General features: G+C 34.1%; 1 protein-coding gene across 1 annotated transcript; it reads right to left on the bottom strand.

Annotated features, from left to right (window-relative positions):
• Positions 1-1,084: 1,084 nt before the first annotated feature.
• On the bottom strand, positions 1,085-22,432 carry LOC129746735 (uncharacterized). Its single transcript, XM_055740593.1, has 5 exons — positions 22,149-22,432; positions 21,476-22,090; positions 21,322-21,411; positions 1,312-1,464; positions 1,085-1,239 (listed from the first exon to the last, which is right to left on the bottom strand). Exons 1-5 carry the CDS (start codon positions 22,428-22,430, stop codon positions 1,186-1,188), a joined length of 1,194 nt encoding a protein of 397 aa, XP_055596568.1. The 5' UTR covers positions 22,431-22,432; the 3' UTR covers positions 1,085-1,185.
• Between the last annotated feature and the right edge of the window lie 447 nt (positions 22,433-22,879).

Below are 22,879 nucleotides of genomic sequence, written 5' to 3'. Positions count from 1 at the left end.
TGGAAAACATGATGGAAACGTAACAAAAACCTGAATAATACTTTTTATGAGTTTCAGTACCATGTGAGTCATTAAGAATCTGTTCATATCGATTAAGAGTTTACGATCAAAGTCAGCAGAGATAGGTGAAAATTGCAGTCGAAAATGCATATTTTCTTCAATCTGTGATTAATATGATTTCATTTAAAAAATTTTAGAAAAAAATTACAAATTTTGTATGAAAGGATTTAAAAATTATGATTTAAAAATATGATATTTCAATATTTCGTCAATATTCATATATAATCGTTGCCTAGATCTTAGGAAGAGTGAGCAGTTTTAGTCAAGAGTCAAGATCAGATTTCAGTTCCATTTAAGATTATTTACCCTACCCTTATTAGAAACCGGCAATAAAACAAAACTGTTTGAAATCCTAAAGTTTATCACTTCCGATGCAGAGTGTCTCTTTCCCCAAGTAACAGGTTCTGCAATAAGATAACAACAATTTCTGACATAATTCAAGATAGTCATTGAGCATTTGATATTTAAGATCTTGACTCGTTTAACAACTTTGAAGACTGCAAAACGATTTGACGTTCGTATTCCGTGGTGAAACTAACACAATTAAAATGATTTGACGTATGTTTTAAGAAAATATCAAAGATTCCATTTGCTGAAAATTTTCTTTAAATTTCGTAATAATTCTCTTAGTTTGCAGAATTGGGGAAAAATCACAAAAAGAAAACTACCATAACTTTTTCTTGGAATTCAACATTACTCACGGTCTTCAGAGAAGTTGATGATTGATTTAAAAGCTTTTTTTTCAAAATCTTTGTAATTTTATATAGTTTGACTAAAAAAGTTCAAAAAATATACAACGAATTTTTGCCTGTTCTCATAAGCTATTTAAAAAACTAGAAATGATTAAAACTAATAAAATATATGGAATCAGCGCCCCCAAAATATTCAAAATTAGTCCTTAAAAATGTGAATTTTGTTGCCTTGTGTAGTTTTAGAAAGTTGTTAAAAAAAAGAAACTACCTACTACTACTTAGCTAAAAATATACTTACTTAAATTTGTTTACAACTTGTAGATATTAAATGGTTATTTCGGGTGCAGGTGATGTCTATTTCAACAATTATGGGTTTCCGGTTTTCATTTTTTTTTTTCAATCCTGGTCAATTTCCAGATTTATTCGTATAAATTTACTGTTCAGAACTGATCAAAAACATAAAAATTGAATACACGCCTTTGTGAACCTAAAGAATAATTAAATGAAAAAGCGATTATAAGCCACAATAAAAGAAATCCTTGAACTATGAATTATTTACCTTTAGATATGCTTCATAGTTCAACGTTTCAAACACTGCTGAAAGATTGATGGGTGTCTGACAGGCGCATATCACCATCATGATGGATTGTTGATGAACAACTGGTAGTTTATACCATTCGAATTGTGTAACATGAAGGGCCAAATCCTCGCTCTGGAAGTATAAATCAGTGTTTAAATCACATGTACGCTAGACTATTGAAATTGAAACTTGTCAATCTGAATTGCAATGGTTCAAAATTTTACGAAGAATTGCTGAAGATAATGTGTCTTTAAAGACAGATAACGAAAGTTATTTCTCTTTTCACAGTTTGTAAGTGTTAGAGAAAGAGAATTCTTGAAATGTATCTACTACCTCGTTTTTATTGCATACTTATAGGCGCTTTTTTATCTAATTTTTAGATTGATCTATTCTTTGAGTGTTTTCTTCCAGGTTAGTTTTTGGAAAGTATTAATTTTTATAATCTCGTTCTACAATTATCACGACCTATTCAAAAGAAAATATATCTTTTTGAACTCTGGAGATCTACTCAACCCATAATGAACATTTTAGAAAACTTTTCATGGAAAAGTTGAAAGTTTACGATTGTTTTCAAAATATTCATAAAGTTCATGTTATACTCTACGAAATATACGAAAAAATATTATTAATACTTTTTTCATGTTGGTGACATTATATATTTAATAAATAGCCAACCAGTCTAATTTATCCGAACATGAAGTGTTTATTTAACTGACGTTTCGATGCTGATTGGCACCATCCTTAGGGTAACTGGGATTTTAAAAGAATTATTGTAATATTATAATAGTGTAAAGTGTAAGTTGTGTTTTGGTCCAACTTACAATAATGTATCTGTTCTTTGTAATAATGCTTATGGTAAGCCTATTTTCGTTTTGTTGGTCACTTGGTAATTTGCACATGCTCTAAGGTCAAAACTGATGGTATCGTAAAACGGGGTAACATTGATGACCGGGGTAAGTTTGACCAACAATAAATTTTTCCACATTATCATCGATAACTCAGTCTATAGTTTAAATTTATGAAAACTGTTTTTAACGTTTGAAAACCTTTAAATTAAGTATCAAATAGGAAAAATTTGGTTGGTATTTGAATTTTTTTTCGGTTTTAAAAAATGTTATTTCAAAATCTTAAAAACGTTAAAAAGCTAGGTAAAATTGATAAACTAGCACATGTAAATGTGGTAAACCTAAATAAGGCCCCTCGCGAATCAACGCACCACTCAACCGCGCAACTTTACTCGTCGGAAATCGTTATGAGAATCACGTTCGGTTCAGTTCGTGTTTTCGTCCCTCGTTTACGAATACGAAACAAGCTTTGATGTGTGCATCAAAACATTCGTCTGAATGTACATGCGCTTGCGCTACTGTTATGACAGCTATATATGGTCTTTTTCGATATACACGATAAATAGAATAAAATAGAAAGTTGTGTTAATGCTTATTTTCATAAACCCAAATTGTGAATTGCTTTTGTGTCGAATAAGACATTAATATCATTTAAGAATTAGATTGTTGTTTTGGTTTATCGGATGTTATTTCCTATAATTTTTCGAAATTTATTAATTTTTCAATAATTCCAACTGTACTCTACCACATTCGCCCCTTTCTCTACTCTTTAAAATTTAAAAACTTTAAATTTCTCAACAATTAGAAAATGCTTTTGTTCAAACCATTCTGAGTCTGTTTGTTTTTTTTTGACGATGATCATACAAGATTTACAATAAATTCCAATGGCATATAGAATTAACAACAAGAATCCCTTATAATGTTTGAACATTATGCCCCTCATATAAATAATAATTAAATAAAGGGTAAAGCAACTTCACTTCTCTTGGTTTTTGGACTGTAAACTCATTTCATTTGACTTTGAATCTACATTCACAACTATTGATTCAAGATTCTTGATTCAACATCCAGGAGTCTTTATCCTTAAAATCGGACTTTCAACTCACTGCTTTAAATTTCACATCCATACTCTAACTTTTGTCTCTTGGTTCTCCTTATTCTTGACTATTAATTCTTAACATCAAATTCTGGGCTCTAAATTCATTCTTTTGAATTGAGACTTCTTGACAGATCGTCCTCGGCTCTTGATCCTTAAAATAGGACTTTAAACTAATTGCTTCTAATTTAAACTTTTTCCTATTGCCTATCCTTTCTGGATTTTCAACTCATGCTTTTTTGATTCTTGTGTTTTCATTCTAGACTTTAAGTTTAATTTTTTTTTATTGAGCTCTTTACTCTAACCTCCTTTCTTTTGGCTTCCAACTCTTCATTGTTAATTCTATACTTTCGATTTTGAATAATCATTTTGAACTCTTGATCATAAGAATTGGGCGCATTTCTAATTTCATTTAGTTTTTAATTCTTTGCTTTAATTTCATTTTTTTATTTCTGATTTGAACTCTTCTTTCATGACTAGCATCCTTGTACTTGGCTTCATACTCAATGCTTTGGACTTTGTATATTCATTCTTAACTCTTGATTTTCAATTCTCAAATAATCATTTTGATCCTTAACATTGGACTTCTTCCTAAACTTCTTCCTATTGACTTTGCGCTTGACTCTCTTCTTTAATTTTGGACTCTTAACTTTTGATTATTGTATCTTCATACTAGGCTCTTCGTCTCATGATACATAACTTTTAACATTTTTCTCTTAAACCTTTGACTAATGACTTTTGAAATTCAACTTCTAACTCTTGATCCTTTGACTCGTTCCTCTCGACTTTCAGCTTCTTACACTGGACACTTCGTCTCATGACACTTGGCTTTCAACCTCTTTCTCTTAAACCTTTGACTAATGACTCTTGAATTTCAGTTTCTAACTCTTGATCCTTTGAATCGTGTCTCTCGACTTTCAACTTCTTACACTAGGCCCTTCGTCTCATGACACGTGACTTTTAACATTTTTCTCTTAAACCTTTGACTAATGACTCTTGAATTTCAACTTCTAACTCTTGATCCTTTGACTCGTTCCTCTTGACTTTCAGCTTCTTACACTAGACACTTCGTCTCATGACACTTGGCTTTCAACCTCTTTCTCTCAAACCTTTGACTATAATTCTTGAATTTCAGCTTCTAACTCTTGATCCTTTGACTCGTGCCTCTCGACTTTCAACATCTTACGCTAGACCCTTCGTCTTATGACCCCTGTCTTCCAACATTTTACTCTAAATCTTTGACTTACTTAACTTCAACTTCTTACACTAGACCCTTCGTCTCATGACCCTTGGCTTTCAATCTCTTCCTCTTAAACCTTTGACTAATGACTCTTGAATTTCAGCTTCTATCTCTTTATCCTCAGACTCGTTCCTCTCGACTTTCAGCTTCTTACACTGGACACTTCGTCTCATGACACTTGGCTTTCAACCTCTTTCTCTTAAACCTTTGACTAATGACTCTTGAATTTCAGTTTCTAACTCTTGATCCTTTGAATCGTGTCTCTCGACTTTCAACTTCTTACGCTAGACACTTCGTCTCATGACCCTTGTCTTCCAACATTTTACTCTAAATCTTTGGCTTACTTAACTTCAACTTCTTACACTAGACCCTTCGTCTCATGACCCTTGGCTTTTAATCTCTTCCTCTTAAACCTTTGACTAATGACTCTTGAATTTTAGCTCCTAACTCTTGATCCTTTTAATCCTGCCTCTCGACTTTCTTACGCTAGGCGCTTCGTCTCATGACACGTGGCTTTCAACTAGTTTCTCTTAAACCTTTGACTTATGACTCTTGAATAGACTAGATAACTTCTTACTCTTGATCCATTTATTCGTGCCTCTCGACTTTCAGCTTCTTACACTAAACACTTCGTCTCATAACACTTGGCTTTCAACCTCTTTCCCTTAAACCTTTGACTAATGACTCTTGAATTTCAATTCTATCTCTTGATCCTTTGACTTGTTCCTCTTGACTTTCAACATCTTACGCTAGACCCTTCGTCTCGTGACCCTTGTCTTCCAACATTTTACTCTAAATCATTGGCCTACTTAACTTCAACTTCTTACACTAGACCCTTCGTCTCATGACCCTTGGCTTTCAATCTCTTCCTCTTAAACCTTTGACTAATGACTCTTGAATTTCAGCTTCTAACTCTTGATCCTCAGACTCGTTCCTCTCGACTTTCAGCTTCTTACACTAAACACTTCGTCTCATGACACTTGGCTTTCAACCTCTTTCTCTTAAACCTTTGACTAATGACTCTTGAATTTCAACTTCTAACACTTGATCCTTTGACTCGTTCCTCTTGACTTTCAGCTTCTTACACTAGACACTTCGTCTCATGACACTTGGCTTTCAACCTCTTTCTCTCAAACCTTTGACTATAACTCTTGAATTTCAGCTTCTAACTCTTGATCCTTTGACTCGTGCTTCTCGACTTTCAACATCTTACGCTAGACACTTCGTCTCATGACCCTTGTCTTCCAACATTTTACTCTAAATCATTGGCCTACTTAACTTCAACTTCTTACACTAGACCCTTCGTCTCATGACCCTTGGCTTTCAATCTCTTCCTCTTAAACCTTTGACTAATGACTCTTGAATTTCAGCTTCTAACTCTTGATCCTCAGACTCGTTCCTCTCGACTTTCAGCTTCTTACACTAAACACTTCGTCTCATGACACTTGGCTTTGAACCTCTTTCTCTTAAACCTTTGACTAATGACTCTTGAATTTCAACTTCTAACACTTGATCCTTTGACTCGTTCCTCTTGACTTTCAGCTTCTTACACTAGACACTTCGTCTCATGACACTTGGCTTTCAACCTCTTTCTCTCAAACCTTTGACTATAACTCTTGAATTTCAGCTTCTAACTCTTGATCCTTTGACTCGTGCTTCTCGACTTTCAACATCTTACGCTAGACACTTCGTCTCATGACCCTTGTCTTCCAACATTTTACTCTAAATCTTTGGCTTACTTAACTTCAACTTCTTACACTAGACCCTTCGTCTCATGACCCTTGGCTTTCAATCTCTTCCTCTTAAACCTTTGACTAATGACTCTTGAATTTCAGCTTCTAACTCTTGATCCTCAGACTCGTTCCTCTCGACTTTCAGCTTCTTACACTAAACACTTCGTCTCATGACACTTGGCTTTCAACCTCTTTCTCTTAAACCTTTGACTAATGACTCTTGAATTTCAACTTCTAACACTTGATCCTTTGACTCGTTCCTCTTGACTTTCAGCTTCTTACACTAGACACTTCGTCTCATGACACTTGGCTTTCAACCTCTTTCTCTCAAACCTTTGACTATAACTCTTGAATTTCAGCTTCTAACTCTTGATCCTTTGACTCGTGCTTCTCGACTTTCAACATCTTACGCTAGACACTTCGTCTCATGACCCTTGTCTTCCAACATTTTACTCTAAATCTTTGGCTTACTTAACTTCAACTTCTTACACTAGACCCTTCGTCTCATGACCCTTGGCTTTCAATCTCTTCCTCTTAAACCTTTGACTAATGACTCTTGAATTTCAACTTCTAACACTTGATCCTTTGACTCGTTCCTCTTGACTTTCAGCTTCTTACACTAGACACTTCGTCTCATGACACTTGGCTTTCAACCTCTTTCTCTCAAACCTTTGACTATAACTCTTGAATTTCAGCTTCTAACTCTTGATCCTTTGACTCGTGCTTCTCGACTTTCAACATCTTACGCTAGACACTTCGTCTCATGACCCTTGTCTTCCAACATTTTACTCTAAATCATTGGCCTACTTAACTTCAACTTCTTACACTAGACCCTTCGTCTCATGACCCTTGGCTTTCAATCTCTTCCTCTTAAACCTTTGACTAATGACTCTTGAATTTTAGCTCCTAACTCTTGATTCTTTTAATCCTGCCTCTCGACTTTCATACGCTAGGCGCTTCGTCTCATGACACGTGGCTTTCAACTTGTTTCTCTCAAACCTTTGACTTATGACTCTTGAATAGACTAGATAACTTCTTACTCTTGATCCATTTATTCGTGCCTCTCGACTTTCAGCTTCTTACACTAAACACTTCGTCTCATGACACTTGCCTTTCAACCTGTTTCTCTCAAACCTTTGACTAATGACTCTTGAATTTCAATTCTATCTCTTGATCCTTTGACTTGTTCCTCTTGACTTTCAACATCTTACGCTAGACCCTTCGTCTCATGACCCTTGTCTTCCAACATTTTACTCTAAATCTTTGACTTACTAAACTTCAACTTCTTACACTAGACCCTTCGTCTCATGACCCTTGGCTTTCAATCTCTTCCTCTTAAACCTTTGACTAATGACTCTTGAATTTTAGCTCCTAACTCTTGATCCTTTTAATCCTGCCTCTCGACTTTCTTACGCTAGGCGCTTTGTCTCATGACACGTGGCTTTCAACTTGTTTCTCTTAAACCTTTGACTTATGACTCTTGAATAGACTAGATAACTTCTTACTCTTGATCCATTTATTCGTGCCTCTCGACTTTCAAGTTCTGCTTACATTTGAACGTTTGACTCATGACACTTAACAACCAATCTTATACACTTAAACCTTTGATTTCATGACTGTTTTTTCATGTTGTTTTTTTTTTTTTTTATCTTTCACCCTTTTTACTCGTGATTCTTGACTTCAAATTTCAAACGTTTGACTCATGAGTTTCGACTTCGTGAAATTTTTCTTTGTTGGCCTTTGACAACTATCATGGCACTAAAGTAAAGTCAATTTCTTGCTTCTGCTTTGAATGAACACTCAGATCAAGTCCTCAGAATATCAATAGGTTTGAAAATATTGAGACATTTGAATTAAATAAATATTAAAAAAAAATTATCTAGGAACATTTGATATACGATTGTTATCCTACGTGCTCATGATCTCTAATTTGTGGCTTTCACTCTTGATTTTTGACTTTTGAACCTTTAGCTCATTATTATTGAAAGTTGGCTTGCAGTTATCTAACCTCTTATTAGGTTATCTCTTTCCAATTAATATAAACTGGGTCATGCCTTCCCATGCCATCTTTTAGGAACATTGAAAATGTTATATAAGGTCATTTTTCTGTCATGCCATCTATCATACAATTTTATTACTTGTTCAACATCTGTAATATCATTTTTCCATTACTAATTGGGTCATGCCTATCCATGCCGTCTTTTGTTTATAACTTTGGGTCATGCCTCTCCATGCCATCTTTTATCAATTCATTTGGGTCATGCTTTTATCATGCCATCTTTTATAAATTTAAATAATCACATGTAACAAGTGCATTTTAGTCTCATACTAATTGGGTCATGCCTATCCATGCCATCTTTTTTCTATTAGTTTTGGGTCATGCCTTTCCATGCCATCTTTTTATTTATTACTTTTGGGTCATGCCTTCCCATGCCATCTTTTGTCGAATTCCTTAAGATCATGAATTTCTCGTTTCGTTAAATTTGAACTGTTCATACCATATTTCATACCCTTTACAACATGATCTGGCCATTTCCATTTCTTACCATTGTTCCATACATTGGGTCATGCCTAACCATGCCGTCTTTTGTCGACTAGTTTTGGGTCATGCCTTACCATGCCATCTTTTGTCGATAATCTTAGAACCATACTTTTCTTCTTTGCCATCCTTTATTAATAGTGAGCTTGTTCATATTTGTCAGATGTTTTCAGGAGTCTTTTAATATTTTGCCATTCATTCAACCTTCTCAAAAAACGCAGATTAAAAAAAATTACAACAAAACCAAAACTAATAAATGAAAATCCGATTAATTTTTTTTTTAAGTTTTCAGATCTATGCTCTTTGCTCTCGACTCTTATCTTTCACATTTTGCTCTTTAATAGTCACTTGTTTTACTATTTTTTTTATTAAATTAAAATTTTTACTCTTTACTCTACCTTACTTCAATCTTTATTTTTACCCTTTGCTCAGTGCTTCTGTTTCTATTTTACACCTTACTCATAAACCCCTAGAGCATCTATTACAATATTCACTCCTCTGCGTATTACACGAATGTTCATAGCATCCCCATTGGAACTTTATTAAATCTTTTTTTTTTTACATAATACCACAGATAATACCTTCTCCTTGTGGTAAATCTAAATAAGGCCCCTCGCGAATCAACGCACCACTCAACCGCGCAACTTTACTCATCGGAAATTTTATTTTATTTCAAGCCATTATCAGTATCAGTATTACTAGTGCTTCTCTCATCAAAAATACTTTGCTTTGAATAACCTGACTTTTTTTTCCAACAGTTCATATGACTATAAATAGATTCTGTACAATTGAACTATTCTTCTAGTAAAACCATTGATTTAAACAAAATCTTGTCACGATAATTTATAATCCCAAGTTGCGGTTTTATAAATCTGATAAACATGCAAAAATGATTTCCGTAGGAACATTTTGTATCTGAATATGAAATGTTTCGAATTTCTTAACATAACTTATTACTCCTGAACTCATGATATAGACTTTCATTTATGTTAACACTTAAACCTTTCGACTCCTGGCTTGAGACTGTTAACCTTAAATTCTAGAAATTTTGACTTTTAACATTGACATTCCATGCTTTCAATTTCTGACTCACGACTCAGATCTTTATTTTCTAACATAAAACCTTTGACTTCTGCCTGACTGTAAACTTCTTACTCTTGAATCTTTGACTCACGACTCTGACTTTAATTTCGTTACCCTTAAACCTTTGACTCCTGACTTGAGACTGTAAACTTCTTACTCTTGAATCTTTGCTTTATAACTCAGACTTCTGTTAATTACCTAAAAACTTTTGACTTCTGACTTGTGGCTGTTAACTCCCTTCTTTTGAACATTTGACTCATGATTACGATTTTTATTTTCAATTTCTTTAACTTAAACTCCTGACTAGAAACTTAACTTCTTACTTTTTAACCTTTGACTCATGACTCAGACTTTTTTTTTTTTTTTTTTAACTCTTAAACTTTTCACTCCTGACTTGATACTGTTAACTTCCTACTCTTGAGCCTTTTACTCATGACTGTAACTTTTATTTCCTTAGTCTTGAACCTTTGACTCCTGACTTCAGTCTGTTTATTTCTTACTCTCGAAACTTTGACTCATGACTCAGACTTTAATTTCCTTACTCTTAAACCTTTGATTCCTGACTTGAGTCTGATAACTTTTTTACTTTCAAATCTTTGACTCACGACTCAGACTTTTATTTCTATCTCTTAAACTTTGACTCCTGCCTTGAGACTGTAAACTTCTTGCTCTTGAATATTTGACCCATGACCCTGATTTCTATTTTCTAACTTTAAAATTTTCGACTCCTGACTTGAGATTGTTAACTTCTTAATTTTGAACCTTTGACTTAAAACTTAATTTTTTTTTTTAACTCTAAAACCTTTGACTCCTGATTTGAGACTGTTAACTTCTTATTCTTGAACCTTCGACTCATGACTTCGACTTACTATTTCCTGAACATTGGACTCATTACTCTTGAATACAATGTTCTTGAGTCAGCCTTTAATTTTTTTTCTATGGTACACCAACAAACGATTAGTCTCAAGGGATTAAGTTAGATCAACTTTTGCTTCATTTAGATTAGCATAAATGCTCTGCTCATGATGCTCTTACAAATTCGTAATCCACACCTTGTCATGGAGGGTTTGTTTTTGTTTTGTTTTCAATTTAAATAATTTAGGGTATTTTTTAATTTTTGTCTTATTATTATTTTATACTATTTTGTATTGGGATATCTACCTTAAATTGATCGTGATGTAGCAAACATATTAGTAATCAGAATTTTCATATTGGTGGCGTACCAGTACTATGCGTTACTCGTTGGGTTTTGCAAGCCTGGAAACCAAATCGTAAGTTTGTTCATAAATTTCCCACCTATACAGCTATTTTATTATTGGAGTTCATAGAGAAATGTTTCTTATTCATCTTCTTCACATAATTGAACCGTTTAGAAGACAACACAGAACCTGAAGAATACATGTTTCAATTACACAGCACTTGTCATGACCGTAACAGGGTAAAAGCAATATAATTTTCAGCAACATTCGGTAATATATTTTTACAACAGGCCCGCTAGCATTGAACTAATAATTGGTGATTTATGGATAGTCGTATCGTACTTAAATGTTGACGGAAATTCCCGTCAACCGCATCAGCATAACATGGACTATTTATTTCGTCCCATGTCACCAAGTTTTCTTGTTTTCTACGAACTAGTAGTATTTTTATTTAAAAAAAAGGCACCGGAGAGATAAAAAAACTCCATCATGTGAAACAAAAACCGTGATGAAAGGCACCGTTCAAGACAACACCAAGCAACCCAACGATAATTTAGCTTTTTTAACACTTACGAAACCGCTAATAACTGCAACCTGAATGAAAACACTATAAATCAGAAAATTTTTGGACAGAATCATTCTGGGTACATTTAAGTTTCTTTCTGTCTCAATGGTTTTCTATAACGGTTTGTTTTGTCAGCCTGAAAATGACAGATTCTTTTCTTAAATTCTCACAGCGGCCAGTCATATCCAAAGCGGTTATAGAAAGTGAAAGGTCAATTGATAATCATTGACGAATTAGAGCTGAATGTTTGATAATAATTAATAAGAGATTGACTCACCTGTTGACATCAGAGCGTACGTAACTTGCAACAAAACCCATTCCCGACAGACTTCGTTGTCCCTTACCTGAGTGTCTAGTAGAATAATTCCACCATTCCACCATTCCACCAACACATATTAGAGAAACACATTATCATTTTTTTTAAAGATGAAAACGGCATCTAGTGACAGAAAATACGCTCCAAATGATGTTATTGTTGGTTTATTCTTTTACATAAGGACGAACTCACTTAGCGCATATTTTGAAGCAAGAATCGCAGTCGTTACCGAGCATTGTAAACACTACCCGCCGGGGAAGACACTAAACGTAAACAAAAAGACAGCATAATATATTTGGACGTTTCGTCAATTCTGCCAGATATCATTGCACAATATACATGAACTTAACTTCCTGGTCATATTTTTCTTGCAATTCGTTTTTTTCTTTCAAATTAAATTTTCGTTCGCCTCTGACATGGTTGGACATGTTGAAAACTGAACAGAAAAAAAAGTCCCGCTCCAAAGAACTCCGCAACGCCTACAGTTGAGTGGCAATTTCCTAGCCCATCCAACTCCGTACACCCAACCCATGTTGCCGTTCCGAATCTCGAAATCCGTTCCACCAACCACTCCAAAGCACGTCCGTCCTATTAGTCCAAATTCAAATTCCGGGGAGCCTGTCACTTGCGCATCGATTCCTCTACCCACTACGCCATTGTGGTAAACCTAAATAAGGCCCCTCGCGAATCAACGCACCACTCAACCGCGCAACTTTACTCGTCGGAAATCGTTATGAGAATCACGTTCGGTTCAGTTCGTGTTTTCGTCCCTCGTTTACGAATACGAAACAAGCTTTGATGTGTGCGTAAACATTCGTCTGAATGTACATGCGCTTGCGCTACTGTTATGACAGCTATATATGGTCTTTTTCGATATACACGATAAATAGAATAAAATAGAAAGTTGTGTTAATGCTTATTTTCATAAACCCAAATTGTGAATTGCTTTTGTGTCGAATAAGACATTAATATCATTTAAGAATTAGATTGTTGTTTTGGTTTATCGGATGTTATTTCCTATAATTTTTCGAAATTTATTAATTTTTCAATAATTCCAACTGTACTCTACCACAGTAAATATTATGAAGGTGTTTTTTTATCTTTTATGATCAAGAAAACTCGTTAAAACCGTCCAAATAGAGACTGATCAATATAACCCCAAAGCAGAAATTCTGAACAGAGACGAAATGGGTTTTTAAATCAAATTTAAAATAGTCTAGTAAATTTCTGCAACCAAGTTTTACATTCATAGGAGTCAAGTACTGGTTTAAAAAATATGAAACATGTCACATTCCCCTTAAGGGGGGAGTAGGGTCTAACGGGTAAAAAAAAACACCATTTGTCGATTTTTTTTTAGAGCTATCGTTCAAACAAAGAACATTTAGTAATTTTTTCGTTGAAAAATATTGAAAAATGAGCCGGTGACGGAGCACTTTCGAGGATGCCTTTTAGAAAACAGGATTTGCGGTGCACACTCTCAGCACAGAATCATCTGAAGTCAAACAATCAGAGCAAAATATTTTGAATAGATGTTTTTCTGGACCCCAACGATTTTATATAACTTATAATTTTTTTTATGAAATTTTTGTGGCTGTTTGAAGTAAAAACTACCATTTTTCACGAAAAAATCCGCCATTTTTTATCTGTAAAATCTCCCCAATGTAAAAAAAATCGTAGGGGTTTGGTATTTTATATGTAGAAAATATGTTCCAAATTTGAAAAGAATCGGTGAAGTAGTTTTCAAATGACGATGTCCACGGACTTTAAAAATGTGCTTTCGAGAAAAACGCATTTGAAGTTTCTGCTCTCTCTCTCTCTTGCAGTATTAGATAAGAGGAGATAAAGGCCTATAATTTCTACAGTATTGCTTCGATTGACTTGAAAATTTGACACAACATTCTTGAAATGTTTTACAATAAGAAAATAAAAAAATCGTTTTTTTTAGTGTTAGACCCAACTCCCTCCTTAACAGAAAAAATAATAGAAAATACTGAAAAAAAGTAATAAATATTACCCCGGATTACAGTATACTTTATTTAAATTTGAACTGTTCTCAAAACATTTTTCGATTTTTTACAGAGCTTATGCATAGCATAGCATCATAGCATATTTTTCAAGAAGCTTTAATCTTTGCAAAACATATCGATTTCGGGATAAAGCTAAGAAATCAAGTCACCCCAGGGATCAAGTCTCCTTTTTGTCCACTACTGATAATATGATAATCGGAATTATGTCTTAAAGGTTTTTGGTCTGAAAATTTGTCTAGTTCTTGGATTGAGAGATTTAATTTTTTCAATCGATTTTTGGCTTCGATACTGAGGATATTTTAGAAGTGATTTTTATAGAAAAATTACCGAAAAGCCTAGATTGATACTGCTCTACTCATTTGGAGCAATGAAGACGACATACGTATCCCAAATTATCTGCAAGACTCTTTCATTTATGCAATGTTATTTGTGCTCCATCTAGTCATCATTGATCCAATAATATGTTAAACAATACAACGAACTTCGTTCATCACTGTCTAATGATTTTTGTTAAAGCCACCTAGACATTAGACGCTCTAGAGTGCCCCAAACTAGCTACTAAATATAAAGGGGAGAGTGGAGATACTTGATCCCCGTTTCTTATTTTCACCATATCTTTTTGGAAAAATTTAGCAACTCGCACTCTTTTACATTTTCTGACAGCGTGTAGCTTCAAGTTTCTATGCTCCTAAAATAAGAACGATACTTCAACCCGTAGATGAACTAGAAGCATTTTCGTGGGAGTAAAAAAATGCGATATTTTTGAAGTTAAGGGAGACTTGATCCTTTATTCAGGAAGCCCTAATCCATGGAAAAAATCAAACAAAACCCCAAGATAGAATGTTAATTGATTATTTTGGTCATAGTTGTTATCATTTCACAATCTATAATTATCGGAAAAAAAATTCTATAGTTTATTCTCAACCCTTATGGCATTGCATACTTACGGGCGCAATTTTCTATAAACAAGAGAAAATCAATTATTATAGCCCTTTTCTTCAAATAATTGATGGATGAATATTAGCTGTTGGATAAATATTAGTAATCTCGTAATCAGCAATGACCACGATCCATTGAGAAGAAGAATATACTGGGATCTTTTGTACCCAAATATTTGGGATCAATTGTACCCATAATCAACATTTTAGAAAACTTTTTCTGAAAAAAGTTGGGAGTTTTCCATCGCTTCGAAAATATTGCATTTTTAAGTTCATATTACACTCGAGAGATTGATGTATTGGAATAAATACTTTTGTTATAATAAATTCCATGTTAAAAACATTTTAAAATGATGAAAAAAGATCTTCAAGTCACATTTTGTAAAATTTTTCAAACAAAAATTAATAACCCAAAACTCATTTTTTTAAATTTTTTGAGCCTCAACCATTGCTGTTTTGTTCCTTTTGGCACATTTTTCTAGAACATTAGATCTTTGTACGACATTCCAGTCTCGAGATATAGCTAAGGAATCTAGTATCCCCAGGGATCAAGTATTCCCATTCTCCCTAAGGAAAAACTTGATAAATCATAGCTTCCAGTTGAATAAAACTGGAAGTGAAAAAAAATTATATCAGGATTGTTCGGATAGGTAAAAATTCGTTGAACTATTGGAAATTCTACACGAAACTTTTATGAAAAAATTGAAAAAAAAATTAACTGAAAAATAACCAAAACTTTCTGGTAGGTTTTATATAATGAACTAGAACCATGTATGATGGAGATCAAAATTAAAAGAAATGTTTTGAACTTTATTCTTACTTAAATATTCAGACATGGGTACTTAAAACTTAAATTATTATTCATTTAGTGTGAAAACGGTTTCCTACTCGAATTTTTAAATTATCTATCTTTCAGTTTTTTCCTAGTTGGTTCTCTTAATGCTAGTATTCAGTACTATTTTAAAGATTTTTTTTATGATTCCTGAAACGTTTTAGTCATAGCAATATCGGTCGTATGGATATTTGATTTGGTGAATATTTTATGACTGTTTCTAGATCAAACGTTTCGAGTATATCTGGAAAACGGAACTATATTGATACGATTTCTTCTGGATGAATTTTTTATGGAGTTGAGGTAAATTGCTTGATATTAAAAAGAAAGATAAATTTCTGATGAATGGTTTGGTGATATTAATAATCTGCTGATAACTGGGTAATGTTTGTCGTCTCAATAGCACAATTTAAAAATCATATTGGCTAATGGAATTAATACCTATTAGAAAAAAAAATTGTTTATTTTAGTTAGCAATATTTGCAGCTGACATTAAATAGAAAATAAGAAACTGTTTTAATTATCTTCAACAATGGAAAACGTAACTTGTCTAGCCTTGCATTCTTCTGTTTTTTTATTCGACCCTAATTTTCTTTTAATTCTGTTATTTTCACTTCATCATTTAATTTTGAAAAGATTGCCCCAAGGATGGTGAAGTGACACTTACAAATCTCAATAATGATAACTACACCATTTAATATTTTTCAATTAATCTGCCCAGGATGTAAACAGGTGAGACATTGCTGAAATATTGTCCCTGCTTTAAGTTTTTTTTAAATATGGAGAAAAAAGTGTAACTTCCGTGAATTTAGATGCTTATCATTTTTTTTTTTCATAATATTGTTTGTTTCCAACTTGCCCTTTGAGGAAACATGCTGAAGCAGACATAAGAAGAAATCGAACGTTTAAAAGTCCGTCAAGATGGCAAAGATCTTACAACGATGCTAATTCATCAGTTGATATGATCCACGCTATAGCTCTATAGGTAAGATTTTCTTTTTACGAACCGGAGAAAGGGAGGGACCGGATAGAGTGTCATTTGAAGAACCGCCCATTTTTCGTAAATCAGTTGACTCAAATAGACTGAAAAATATTCACGAATTGACTAAACTGCTATCCGGTTCAACTTTTTTAGGGTACAGCTTGTCGTAAATGAATGATAGAAAATCACTCAATACCAACGTGTTTACGATGGTTATTGAAAATGTCTTAATAGTCATTTTGGATTACCATTTTTTTTACGATTTCATGTTAGCTGGGTGGTTTTAAGGTTAAATTTATTGCAATGAAAATTCGGATTATCTTCAAATACGAAGCCACGTTCAATGCGTTTTACAGAATAAAAATCGGTTGAAAAATAAAGAAGTTACAACGGGGTAAGTGAAACGATGTGACGCATAGAAAACTATGTTGTGGAAAACAATTGTTGGCTCGTTTCACGTATTCGTATTATTATTGCGTCTTAAAGGCGCACATTTTCGTATTTTTCGTAGAATTTTAAGTTATTTTCAAACCCTTATTACTTTTATATTATAACTCTAATGGCAGTGCAGTTTCGCGTGAATGGTACATATGTCAAGATATGAGCTTTAGCAAAACTCACATTCTAAACAAATTGATCACTATTGAAATAAGTAATTGATGAAAAACCAGTGCTAACTTTTTCGTTGCGTCACATCAGGAGCAAAACTCTTTTGCAAAAAAAATCGTGAGATGTAACGCTATGAAAGTAGATTGCTAGTAGAATCACAAAACGCATTTAAATTGAAAACCATAAACTATTTTGTTTTTCTGATAGGTTATAATAAACACAAAAAAAGTTTTGAAAACGCTGAAAAGTTGCCCGATGTGACGCAACGGAGGAAAAAGGCTTTATCTTGTAAGCCACTGTATAGAAACCACTTTAATCGGTTTCAAATCATGGCGATTAGTTTGCCTGGTAAAATTTATTATCATATTTATAAAATCATTAAAAAATATCTTCAAACGAGATCACACTGCTTTATTTACACGAAGTACGTGATATGCATAAAATTTTAAACCCGAATTTGAAAACGACACTAGAAATCTGATTTTGAAATTCTTTTTGCGTGTGTAGATTGTTTCAGTCTAACTTTTATAACTCAAATCTTATGTGCTGCATGTATGTACATACATATGTATGTTTAAATGATTTTTTGCCTGTGATTTGTAGACCTTTTAAATACAAATGAAACTCCGCTGAGCCAAGGTAGACGAGGGAAGGACCACCTCGGATAAATCAAACCTAAATTGGCCCACATTGACAAACCGTATCCTTTTGCTTTGGTATTGCATATCATCTAAGCGCCTAGCTCAGTAAATATATAGATTTTGTTATGCTATAAATCAACGGTTTCCGCAAGTTATGATATTAAATTCGCCGAAAACAACTTTGCATGTTTTTTTTTTAATGAAAAAGGTAACTAGGATGACGCGGAAGCTCGGATAACCGGAGCTCGGATAAGCGGGTTTCAACTGTATTGTTGGGCCTTAGTATATTTATGTAAAGGCAAAAAAGCAGCCTGGAGTAAGTACTAGTTGTAGGGTTCTACCATTCATCAAGTTTACATTGTTTATAATTATATCATACCTTAGTATTTCACATACCTGGAGACGGATGGAAAAGGAAGAGAATGACACACATCACAAAAAGTGTGCAAGAGAATGTCACGGGCAGTCGGAGTGAATATATTTTGACTGGTGAAAAGAACGAATAAAGTGTGTAATATGGACTCTACACTAGTATAGAAATTCATTTTTCATATTTCACTTGAAAAATTGAAAAAAAAAATGCTACGATCAACTCGTACTATAGATGAGATGAAGTTTATGCAGAAAAAATCTAATATTTTATTGAAAATAAAATAAAAATAAACAGACGTTTGGTTTCGGCAACAAGCCCGAACATTTTGCTTTGCCAAAATCGAACTGTTTTTTCTCAACTTTTTTTCACTTATTACTACACCCATAAAATAATGGGAACTGTGTTTTGCTTACTGCCTGTCATCAATACACACGCACAGCCAGGGAACCAAAAAATCGTTATCTTTCGCTAGAACTTGCCGATGAAAACACCCGTGAAGGAGATTTTCATCCACCAGTGTACTATACTCATACTCCTCATTAACAAATTTGCTCTCTATTAGATTTGCATTCCGATTCAAACTTATCGGTAAGTGTAAAGTTAAGGATAAGTTCTCCCTTCCTCTCAATTAGTAACAAGAGAAGGTTGGTCACTTTTTTGCATTCAGATTTGTTTGTTTGATTCAATAGATGGTTTCGTTTATTAAATAAATTTTAACCTCCGATTGTAACTTGCAACCCGTCTATTGAAAGGGTTTTGCTAGAAGGTGGCAAAATTAGTGTTAGCAGATCGCTAGTAGAAGTTACTAGTGCTAGTGCCGCGAGAAATCAATTTAGCTCTCTAGTTTGACTTGTAGGAGATGAAAAATAGTCTCGCGAGTTCGCTAACACTAGTACAAGCTACTAGTGTTAGCACCGCGAGAAATTAGTTTAACCCTTTCACTTGATCGGTCGAAAGTTGAGATCGGAGCTAAACTCTTTTTTCGCGGTAATTGTGCCGTTTATCATCACTAATTTGTTTTAACTATTACCAGTTATCAGAACCCTCAAACATTGATTTTAATAAATAATCGGTTTACTTCAGTGTGAGCATTTTGAATTCTTTTCATCTGTTGGTGGACTGTCGGAGACAAAATAATGTGTAGCGATTTATCTTGATCGTCAATGGAAACAGATGAGAAGTGATCGTTTTCTCATATTTATCGCTAAGTGTAACACAAGGGTCAAAATCAGTTATCAGATCAGTTCGATTTGCTTCCCTGTTTCGGACTGTTCCGGCTCTAGTAAACAAAGCCAGAGCAACAGGAAAAGCACAGATTGGGATGGCTATCGCTAAGAATATTTTCGGATTGTACTGGCTCTGATAAACAAAGGCAGAGCGACAGAAAAATCACAGATTGAAAATGCGGTTGCTTAGAATGTTTTCGGCTTGTTCCGGCTCTGATAAACAAAGAAAGAGCGACAGGAAAAGCACAGATTAGGAAGGCTGTTACTATAAATGTTTTCGGCTTGTTCCGGTTTGAAAAAGCAGAGATAAGGAAGCTTGTTGCTTGAGCGGGCCATAGACTACACAAATGGCGTGTGCAAATTCCATGATTCCACGACGATTGTTTGATCTATGCGCAGTGAACACGATTTGCTCGATTTGCAGTGAGCTCGATTTGCGTGTATGGCACTGCTTGAATGAGCGCGCAAACGGTTTGAGTAAAATCGGTCCGGATCGAAATATTTTGTACAAACCACCTTCTGTGGCATGATGTATGGTGAAGTTTGTACTAAATCCATGCAATTTACTCAGCCCCAGCCGGGGTGGAGGTGGTTTTTTGTTGTTGCTGTTGCTGTTTTCGCCATAGCAATCGTTTGTATTCGCACGAAATTTGTTTGTATCGTGTGTGGACGAGCATAGATCAAACAATCGTCGTGAAATCATCGAATTTGCACATGCCATTTGTGTAGTCTAAGGCCCGCTTTAGAACGTTTAGGGACTGTTCTGGCTGGGGTAAACATAGACAGAGCATAGTTTGGGAAGGCTGTGGATATGAATAATTTCGGATTGAATGAAGGATATGCAAAAAATAAATAAAATTTTAAGATTCTAAAAGCCTTCGATAAGAATGGAATATAGAGTTGAGATGGATTTGAAAAACTTTATTCTGTTTTAGAGGAAATCAAAAGTCAGTTAATAAAAGTTTCTATTGAGAAAAGAGCTGAGAAGGAATGTATATGATATGCAGTGAATTATATGAGGGCAATGGGTTTATGCAAAAAAATTAATAAAATTTAGTAAAAAAAAATAAAAGTAGTAGTCGGCAACAATGAAGATGAATTAAAAAAAATCTGTGACAACGTTTGTAATTTTGGCATCACAAGGCAAATCAAAATTATTGATCAATTCTTGTGAGCGACAGACGTGTCTGAGTGAGTATCTGAATTGAAATTCGTAAGAATCGTAAAATCACGTCACGTAATTTGGCCCATGATCGTTTTGGTTAACTTTGGTATTCATTATTCATTTTTTTTAATTGGTAAGTTTTGAAACCGCAACCGTTTTCACTCTTCCGATAGAAATCATACCGATTATTCTAAGCGTATAGAGATTAGCTGAAGGATTGATTTTAAAAACTAACAAATAAACAAACAAATGCTTGGCTCCAATCATCGAACCCCAACAACTGCTCAAAATGCCTCTGCTAAGCTAGCATTCGTGTACCCAAGAAGCTAACAAGCAAGAGTCCTGCTGCTGTACGTCTTAAATAATTCATCGCTCAGATAATTTCGCAGTTATGATTAGCAGCAGGTTGAATAATAATGTTGAGGTTTCAAAAACATCCGCATAACATAGAATGGAAACTTTTTATATTAGTTTTACATTATTTGCTACTTACTCAATTGATAAGGCCAATAAGATTTTTTTTTTCTGATGATTGGAGCTCAATATTCTGCAATACTGCAAAGCGAGATCAATCACCTACCTTCATTTGCAGCTGTGCCCCGAGGAAACACATATAAAAAATTTGAGCTGACGAGAAACAAATGAACACAACTCCAACGTACCAGTTCACCTGAAATTGGAAGCAATATTCAAATTCACGAATTTCATTTGATTAATGAATATATTAATCTTACGATAACAATCGCAGTCAAGGAAATTGCCATACACGAGCATAACGAGCTAATAACAATGAGATAATAAACATCGAAAACGTCCACAATGTTGCTCAAGTAATTTCGATGGCATTGGTGTAGTGCTATAATTTCCTTGAGTTTTTTCTCCAAAGATTCATGAGGAATATCAGGACGCTGTACCATATCGTTAAGTTGCTTGAAAAGAGTTATGATGGCATCGATCTGCCCAAAAGCGGTCAACAACAGCACTATCAGAGTACAATTTGAAGTTACTGTGCAAATCGACACGTAATATTGACAGTTCATTTGAATAAGAAAATTCAACGTATAAGACGTCCACGTGTCTTCGAAAAACATTTTGAAAGCATATGGCAGCGCTTTGTGACCAGTTTGAATGGTGTAAACGACTGGCATCATAGTCATTATCAGGATCATCACATTATAAACAATAATTGTAAGGACAACGGCTAGATAGGCAATCGATGAGCTGCTACGAAGAGATTCTTGAATTTTCGGATCCAAAACCGTCTTCAGTTTGTGGTAATCAACGTTGAGGTCATGTACATCCAGAATCTTTCCCCGTCGAAGCACAAAAAGATAGATGAAAGCAGAACACTGTTGAAAAATGAAAGAAATATAATAAAAATATATTTTTTTCAAAACTGACTGTTACCTGAATGGAAATTCCAAAAGTAGCAACGCAGAACAATAATTCCTCCATATCGTCGATGTAGTAGCTGGTCGTAAGATATACACAATACAGGTACAGAAATAATGTGTTGATGCCTTGAAAGAATCTTAAGTTCAGAAAATCCCATTTTCGAATGAAGTTCGAGTTGCCAGCTCCCAAATTGATTAGATCAATGAGGCGAGTTGTTTTAAAGTAAACTTCCTCTGCTGATAGCGAATCCACACGAAAAACGGAAAGTTTCTTCAACTTTTCCACCAAATCCATGGTTATTTCTTCAATTTATTTTTGCAAAATGATGCGAATTGTGATCTAGTAGAATTTATACCCGACAATGACCTAGCAAAATTTTATTCGACAAGAAATCGAAGTGCATAATTTATTCAACTTTATAGAATTCACACATTTCCTTTTGAATTGACGTCAGCATCGCTTTATATTTATCAAAACTGCGAAGGCGTACAAAGAAGAATAAAATTTATTCTGAGGAACTCTTTTAAGTGTTCATTTGGTAAAATATATCGAAGGTTCGCTTGGTGAAATAATACCTTGATTTTTCAATTAAATTCCAGAAAGAATAAAATGAAGAATAAATCTTTTAAATAATGAGCTGGAACCGGTCGCAATTCTCATAGACCATGATTGGCCAAGAGTTTCACCAAAATAGCCTTATTTTGAAGTTAGCAGACAGAAAATAAATTTCTTTATGTAAATTT

The sequence above is a fragment of the Uranotaenia lowii genome, chromosome 2 (assembly GCF_029784155.1).
Source record: "Uranotaenia lowii strain MFRU-FL chromosome 2, ASM2978415v1, whole genome shotgun sequence".
Lineage (NCBI taxonomy): Eukaryota > Metazoa > Arthropoda > Insecta > Diptera > Culicidae > Uranotaenia > Uranotaenia lowii.
Note: the sequence above shows the minus strand (reverse complement) of the source record. Positions and strands in the feature narration are given on the sequence as shown.